Source organism: Pteropus alecto, unplaced genomic scaffold, assembly GCF_000325575.1.
Source record: "Pteropus alecto unplaced genomic scaffold, ASM32557v1 scaffold97, whole genome shotgun sequence".
Lineage (NCBI taxonomy): Eukaryota > Metazoa > Chordata > Mammalia > Chiroptera > Pteropodidae > Pteropus > Pteropus alecto.
The window spans coordinates 5,144,748-5,153,242 of NW_006439713.1; the positions used below are offsets into that span (position 1 = coordinate 5,144,748).

The 8,495-nt window shown below is 41.2% G+C and overlaps 1 protein-coding gene across 11 annotated transcripts in view; it reads left to right on the forward strand.

Moving 5' to 3' along the window:
- The window catches only part of SETD4 (SET domain containing 4), a 37,001-nt gene that overhangs the window by 1,432 nt on the left and 27,074 nt on the right, over positions 1–8,495 (forward strand). For 8 of the 11 annotated variants that reach the window (XM_025050203.1, XM_025050204.1, XM_025050202.1 and 5 more), the window contains exons 2-3: positions 676–851; positions 5,824–5,919. In XM_025050203.1, coding sequence (XP_024905971.1) covers positions 779–851; positions 5,824–5,919 — 169 coding nt within the window. In that variant the 5' untranslated portion in view covers positions 676–778. Of the gene's footprint in view, positions 1–675; positions 852–5,821; positions 5,920–8,495 lie in introns of those variants that run through there. The other 3 variants (XM_025050206.1, XM_015593126.2, XM_015593127.2) reach the window with 1 other exon arrangement.

Sequence of the window (8,495 nt, forward strand, 5' to 3'; positions counted from 1 at the left end):
TTGTTTTATAAACATATGTAGTGTGCTCGAAAGCAAACCTAAAGGGGCCCATTGAGTAATGTTCTGCAACTTTATTTTTTCACTTAATATATTTTGGACATTTTCCCATCTTAGCACATATTTTCTTCTTGTTAATGGCTGCATAATACTCCACTCCATTATCTGTACCATGCCATTGTTTTCAATGGATTTCATTTTTATGCTTTCAAGGAAGTAACATGTAGAAACTCTAGTAGTCATTTTAGAGTCTATCATAATTTCTTTGTTTTGTCTGCTTGGCCGTCATTTTCCCTAATTTGTTGCAAATCCTATTTAATTATTTCAGGCTCCTGGTTCGAAGAACAAACTTACTTCATGCTGAAAGAGGATTTTTTTTCGCTCTGACTTTCTAGCTGATGTTTATTGAAAAGTATTACGTTGGTACTTAGTAAATGTTGATTTAGAATTGAGATGTTTAAGTCACTAAAGCACATGATTATCAAGTCAGTTATGAGGATTTCCATGATTAATCATTATTTAGTAGGACCTCAAGATAAAACTTTTGGAGGGACTAATAAAATAGGCATTTCATTACTGCACAAGGGGTCACAATTTAGGCCACAGAGTAAACGCTTTGTATACAAAAACATTTTAGAGAAATGGTTTATCTAACAATATACTTTTATATATTTAAAGCCTGACAGGTGCAAAGAACAGTGATTATCATACGACCCGGCAGAAAGGCGAAGGAAATGCCTTTTCTTTTAGATTGGGCAGCTAAACAAATTACAATTTTAGTATGAAGAAGGGAAGAGGAAGAACAAGCCGGATCAGAAGACGGAAGCTCTCCAAAAGTTTTGAATCAAGAGGAGGTACAGTTTTGATTTTTTTTGGTGCCAGTGATGAAAAAAGTAATCTTACGTTGCTTGGTATTAACAGAGGCACATAACTTTTCTCAAAGGCATATGGGTGGTGTTCATAGAGAATATTTCTTAATACATTTTTTTTTAATAGTGCCATTATTTTCTTTTTAACCCTCGTGGGAATATGCGAAGGTATTTCTCATTGCTTCAGCTATGTCTTCTCTGAAGATGACTCCCAGGTTTCTGTTTTTGGTCCTGACTCTCTCCTCTAATTACCTGTAAGATAACAATGTTTGGTTAGAAATTCATTAGTTCAAGTTCGGTGTAACCCAGTTTGGACCACATACTGTATGTGAAAGTGCTTGGCCAACTGGAAAGTCCTACATGAATGCAATTGTTATTTTTGATAAAAATTAATAACACTTCTCGTAGTTGACCCCATGCATGTCAGCACCATCTGGGGTAATCCTTGCGACTGTTGTCCTCTTCGCCCTCTGTAGCCAGTATCCTACTAAATCTTGCCTGACCGTTCTTAGGTTGACGTCTCCCTATCTGTTCTACCCATGGGTGATTTCACTTGGCTCTTTGCTGGTTTACCTACAACTTTGTTTTGCTTCCCAGCTGGTTGTTCCATTTGTTGCTGTCAGTCTAACTTTTCCAAGGGACTGTTTCCATGTCACTTTTTTTGTTCAGGAGCCTTCAGGGATGCTCTTTCCTTTTTTAATGATACCTGTGCTGATATCAGCTCCCTGCATGAGTGGCTCCACCCTGCCATTCTGTGCATTCGAAATGTTCTCTATTCACCATTCCCTGAGCACACTCCACACACTTCTACCTCTGCCATTCCTCAAAATACTTCTTCGGCATCCCAGAACATCCGTTTTCCTTCCCCCTGCTTGTTCATTTTCTCTCTAACCTTCAAGACTGAGCTGAGATCTTATTCTTGGTAATGCCTTTTCCAGTTCCCACTAACGTCACCCTTTGTTATTGTGCTTATTGGGTATTATTCTTAAGGACCTACTGGTTTTCCAGTTGTTTTTCATGGAAATCTTGTTTCCCAACTAAGATGTCAGCATTTTGAGGGTGAAGAACACATTGAACGTTTCCCACAGTGGTCAGTGTTGTGCCGTGTGTATAGTATTTGCTCTTTAAATAGTCATTTATTAGCCGCTCTTACTGTAAAATCTATTCTCTAGGTCATGATAACATTTTGGGAACCTTATATCTTGGATCAAATATTTAAAAAAATCCAGTTTTATTGAGGTATAATTGACATACAATGAATGTCACATATATAAGGTGTATAATTTGATAGTTTGGCATATGCATACACACAGGAAATGATAACCACAATCCAGATAATGAACGCATCCGTCATTCAGGAAGTTTCCTCGTTTCCCTTTGTTATCCTTTCGTTTTGCCCCTCTTTGTACCCTCCCTTCCACTATCCTCAGGCAGCCTCTGGTCTCCTTTCTGTCACTAAGGATTTATTTGCATTTTATAGTTTTATATAATCATATAGTATGCATTCTTTATTATCAGCTTCTTTTACTCAGCACAGTTGTTTTGAGATTTTTTGTTGTGTATATCTAGTTCATTTTTTATTGCTGACTGTATTCCATGATTTGTTTATCCTGTTGATGGACGTTTGGCTTGTTTTCATATTTTGCCTATTGTAAAGCTGTTATGAACATTTGTGTACAAGCCTTTGCATGGACACATGATTTCTTTTGGGCAAATACCTAGCAGTAGAATGACCAGATCGTATGGTAGGTGTATGTTTAGCTTTTAAAGTAACTGCCAAACTGTTTTTCAAGGTGGTTGTATAATTTCCTGTTTCCACCAACAGTTTATGAGAGTTCCATCTACTTTACATTCTTGTCAACACTTGTTATTGCCTTGTCTTTTTGGTTATAGCCATTCTAATAGGTGTGAAGTGCTATCTTATTGTGGTTTTGATTTGTATTTTCCTAATGACTAGTGTGCCTATTTGCCGTTTATATAGACGGTCTTTGGTTAACTCATGTTTTGCCCATGTTTTTATTAGTTTTTTTTTCTTGATTATTCAGGGTTCTTTAAGATATTCTGGATACAAGTCCTTTATCAGATATGTGATTTGTCAATATTATCGATCATTCTGTGGCTTGTCTTTTCATTCTCTTAACAGTGTATCAATCGTTCTGTGGCTTGTCTTTTCATTCTCTTAACAGTGTCTTTTGCAGAGCAGAGGTTAAAAATTTGATGAAGTCCAATTTATCAGTTTGTTGTTTTATGGAAGAAATTTGCCTAATCCAAGGTTGCAAAAATTTCTCCTGTTTTCTAGAAGTTTTATAGCTTTAGTTTTTATATTTAACTCTGATTCAGTTTGAGTTAATTTTTAGATATGGTCCAAATGTGGATAGTTCATTTCTTTTGCTTATGGAGATCCAGTTGTTGCAGCAACATTTATTGAAACAAAACAAAACAAAACAAAACTATCCTTTCTCTATTGAATTGCCTTTGCACCTTTGTAAAAAATAAGTTATCCTTATGTGTGCGAGTCTGTTTTTGGAATTTTTATTCTATTCTACTGATCCTGACAATATCACACAGTCTTTGTTACTGTAGCTTTATAAGGTTTGAAATCAGTATTTGAGAGTGGTTTTGGCTATTCTAGTTCCTTTGCATTTCCATATGAATTTTAGATTACCTTGTCTGTTTCTACAGAAAAGCCTGTTTAAATTTTCATTGGGATTGTGTTGAATCTATAGATCAAATTGGAGAGAATTTGACATCTTAAAGATATTGAAATTTCTGACCTATAAGTAAGGTATATTTCTCTATTAGGTTATTGATTTGAGACCTTTAAAAATTTTTTTATTTTTAACTGTTGTAAAATACGTATAACATAAAATTTCCCAAAGTATAGTTCGGTAGTGTTAAGTACACTTACCTTGTTTGCAACCAATTTTCAGAACTCTTTTCATCTCGTAAAACTGGAACTCTACACCCATTAAGTAATAACTCCCCACTCCGCTCTCTCCCGAGACCCTGCTAACCACCATTCTGCTTTCTGTTTTCAGGAACTTGCCTATTTAGATATCTCAAATAAGTGGAATCACGCAGTACTTGTCTTTTTGTGACTGGCTTAGTTCAGTCAGCATAATGTCCTTAGGATTCACTCATATCATAGCATGTGTCATATACATGTGTGTATACATACATACACACATGCGCATACACACACACATATACATCCCCCCGCCGCCCCATTTTCTTTATCCATTCATTCGTTAATGAATATTTAAATTACTTCTACCTTTTGACTATTGTGAATAATGCTGCTATGAACATGATGGGCAAATATCTCTGATTCCCTGCTTTCTAATCTGGATATATATCCAGAATTGGAATTGCTGGATCATATGATAATTCTGTTTTTAACTTTGTGAGGAACTGGCATGCAGGTTTCCACAGCAGCTGTACCATTTTGCACCCTGCCCCCAAACGGTGCGCAGGAGTTGCAGAGTTTCTACATCCTCGCCAGTACTTTTTATTTTCAGTTTTTTTGATAGCTATCCTGATGGGTGTGAAGTGATACCCACTGTCGTTTCGATTCGTGTTTCCCTAATGATTAATGATGTTGAACTTTTTTTTATGTGCTCATTCGCTATTTTTATGCCGCCTTTGGAGAAATATCTATTCAAATCCTTTGCCTGCCTTTTAATTGGGTCTTCTTTGTTCACGTAGGCATTTACTGCTGTAAAGTTCTCTGTCTCAGTTCTGGAGGCTAGAAGTTCAAAATCAAGGTGTCGGCAACATTGGTTCCTTCCGAAGCCTGTGAGGGAAGGATCTGTTCCAGGCCTGCCTTCTCGCCTTGTAGAGGGCTGTCCTCTTTCTCTGTCTCTTCAGTCATCTTCCCTCTATGCGTGTCTGTGTCTAAATTGTCATTTTTGGGGCCCACCCCATGACCTTGTTTTAACTTGACTGTTCCTGTAAAGACGTGTTGGAGGACCATAGCGGTGTGGGAGGAACATGCAGGTTATGACCTGCCAAATGAGGAGGCACAAGCCACCCACACGGGGTTGGCAGGTGGCACCTCAGCATCTGGGCCGATTTTGATTGAAAGTGCGGTTTCAATTCATTTACACAAAAGATGTAAAGTCACAGGGTTTGTTACAGATCCCAGAAATGGATGCAGTGAGTCGGGGGAAGGGCGTCCTCTGCCGCCTGTCAGGAGTGAGCAGGAGGTAGGGATCAGGGTAGCAGGCACCTGCTATGCTTACAAGGTAGTCAGCAGTCCTTGCCTTTTCTTGGACTCAACTCTAGGTGGTTATTTTAAAAGGTGCCTCAGGAAAAGCAGAGTGGGAACCTGTGGGAATGGTGGGAATCCTAAGCTCGGGTCTTTATCTAAAAGTCCAGACACTGGGTGTGAGCGGGGTGTCACACCGAAAAATGCCAGGGCAGCAACTCCAAAGAGCTCTTTCTCTTATCATAAGACCCTGTCTTTAAATAAGGTCATATTTTGAGGTACTGGGGATTAGGACTTCATATGAATTTTGGGGTATACAATTCAACCCATAAAAGATTCTTTTTTTTATTTTTCTTCCCTTACTGCACTGGCTAAGGCCAGCCAGTATAGTGTTGAATCGAAGTGGCGAGAACAGCCATCCTTGTTCTTGATCTCACAGGGAAAGCACTCAGTTTCTCATTATTCAGTCTGTCAGCTACAGGTTTTCTTTTATATTTTCTTTAGTAGAGGAAGTTCACTGCTATCCTCATTTGCTGAGAGTGTTTATGAGGAATTAATGTTAGATTTTATCCGTTGGTTTTCCTGCCTTTGAGATGATAATGCGGTTTTTCTTTTTTAGTTTACATTATGCATTTTAAAATTTATTCTTTTTCATAACACCGACTGAGACTGTTCATCAGAGATTTTCTTTTTAGATGGAATGTTATTAAATAGTGATTTTAATTACTATTTTTTCTTTCTTTTGGTTAGTGAATGAGAGCTACAAGCCTGAATTTATCCAGCTGAGGAAGTGGCTGAAAGATAGGAAATTTGAAGATACGAACTTAATACCTGCTAGTTTTCCAGGTGAGGTCTGACATTCAACTCTCATGACCTTTCTCAGATGAGACGTGGGCACAGGTGACAGGAAAGCAGGGATGATCCTTGCAGGGGGGCTGTATTCTCTTGGGGGGCCCACCTTGTGTTGTGTGGCAGGCTTCCTGCCTTCTAGCTATAATACTTGTGAAAGTGGATTACTATACTTTTCCTTGTTCCAAAAATAAGTTGAATGGGTTTGTGGGGAGAAATTCCAAAATGGTGAAATAAAATTAAAAATTGCAAAAGGGAAATAAGAATAGAAAAGTAAGGTGAAGGCAGGGATAAGGCTAGTTCATAAAAGCCATGATTATAAAACCTCGTACACCTCTCAGCTGAGCCACAAGTTTGACGCATCTCTCCAGCAGGCCAGGCAATTTATGTGATCAGTTACTGTAAACAGAACTAAATTGTTTACTCAGCGGAAGTGCTGGTATTCCTGGATCTTAGACCTGAAGGAAGTGTCTTCATTGGGTCCTCACCAGGAAGACATTTGTGTAATGTGGTGGCTGGTGACCTCATCAACACACTAGGGTGGTTTCATGGGACTTTTCAAACCTTATAGGCCGGCAGGATTATCCCATAGCTCAGATGAGTTTTAGGCCCTAAGTGTGAAGCCCTCGAAATAGTTTTCTTGGGGCGGGGGCTTCTAAACAGCCAGGAACGAGTGTGTCCTCTGGTGTGTGGCTTGAGGAGTCCCAGGGAGGCCTCAGCAAATGTCAGCTGGCCTGTGGCTTGCCTGTGGCTTGGCTCCCCAGGGGTTGGAAGACGAGCCCTCTGTGTGGCCGGAGCTTTATCAGTCCCTGAGCAGAGTGGATTAACATTTTCTCTGGCAGTTGAGATCAGCGTGGAGGTTGTACTAGCATGCCCCCTTTGGAACTGTTTCTTCCAGAAGTGGGGCAGCTTGCTGTGGGCACGTGCCTGCGTGCAAGGCCAGCCAGCTCTGTCTACAAGTTGGCTTGTATCCACGGGGAGGACCGGGGTGCTCTTCAGGAGGGTTTTGGGTCTGTGGCAGCAGAGACAGCGCAGGCTCGGGGCCTCGCAGGTCTGCACCACAGGGCAGGTGCAGACAGTCCACCTGATAGAAAGCAGGTGAACTGTTGTCATTCAAGTGTCCATTGGGTAACCTAGCCTTGAGCAGATTCATTTCTTTATACCTCGCTCAAGATAAGTGACTTACCACACATGCCTCATGTCCAGTGAGGTGACAATGTGTATAAAGTTGTTCCCAGTTACACATGGTGACTTTGGGCTAGAACATTTGATTTGAGCCGTTTTCTAGTAGGGCTGCCTCTACTTAACAATGGCGAACTGTATTTGTCAGCCTCTAACAGAATGGTTAACTTCCTGTTTTTGCCCATCAAGAAATGGACACTGGAAGCCGCACTGTTAGGCGGCACTAGATGGACTTCTTCACGGGCCGATCACGTGGACTCACTGCGCCTAGGGCCTGCTCGCCCCTCAGTGTCGCTTTGCCTTAAGAAGGATAGGTTTAAAATCAAGCAGGAATAGGCATAGCATGGTTTAAATGGAAGGTCTGAAAATAAGTAATCTGTACATAATTTGGAGCAGTGAAGTGTTACTGGTTTTAAAGGCAGAAACAGCTCTCTGGGCCCATCTCCAGGGTTGTGGTCACAGAGGGGCTGAAGCAAAATGGTTTGGCGGTGACCAGAGCCCGCTACTGCAGCTCTGGGGCCAGGAGCCTCCGTCCTAGTCAGCTCGGGCTGCTGTAACTGAGCATTTATTTCAAGTCCAAGGTCATGGTGCGGGCAGGTTCAGTGTCTGGCGAGGACTGAGTCCTGGTTGGCAAATTGCCATCTTCACGCATCCTCACGCGGTGGAGTACAGGGAGCTGGAGTGGGCTCTTGTGCCTCTTCTGAGGGCACTAAACCCCATTCACGAGGGCGTCACCCTTACGACCTAATCACTTGCCAAAGGCCCCACCTCCTGATGCCATCCCGTTGCTGGGTTAGGACTTCAACATATGAATATGGAGGGACGCAAACATTCAGTCCACAGCACCTTTCCCAAGTCCTTTCTACATCTTCATCTCTTAACCAGCTTATGATGGGAACGTTGATGGGTGTCCGTCAAAATGTACATAATGCTGGGGACTTAATCTTAGTTTGTGGGAGGGCAAGGCAAGGCTCCTAAGTCGCAAGCAGGATTCAGTCTTGACACAGGACAGGGCAGAGTTCCCCAAGCGGGGTGTGTTGGGGAGACCAAGCCCTGCACCGAGAGAATAAGACTTCAGCCAGCACACACATCAAAGTTAGAGTCAAAAGGAACATTTGTTAGAAAAGGGATTAACACTCCACAGAAATAGTGTTGTCCCCTCTCAGAGGCGGAGAGTGAGGGGGACAGTGAGGGGGACCAAGAGAGACAAAGAGTATCGAGAGAAAGACAATGAGAGGGACCCTGAGTGTTCAGGGAATTGAGCTTGTATATCATTCTTTAGTTCCTGTGAGTTATAGTTGAAAAGACTTTGTTAACCCACTTCTTCTGATTCTGACCACAAGCGGAAGAGCATGTAGCCGAAAAGGTAAGAATAGGTAGCGTACGATTTT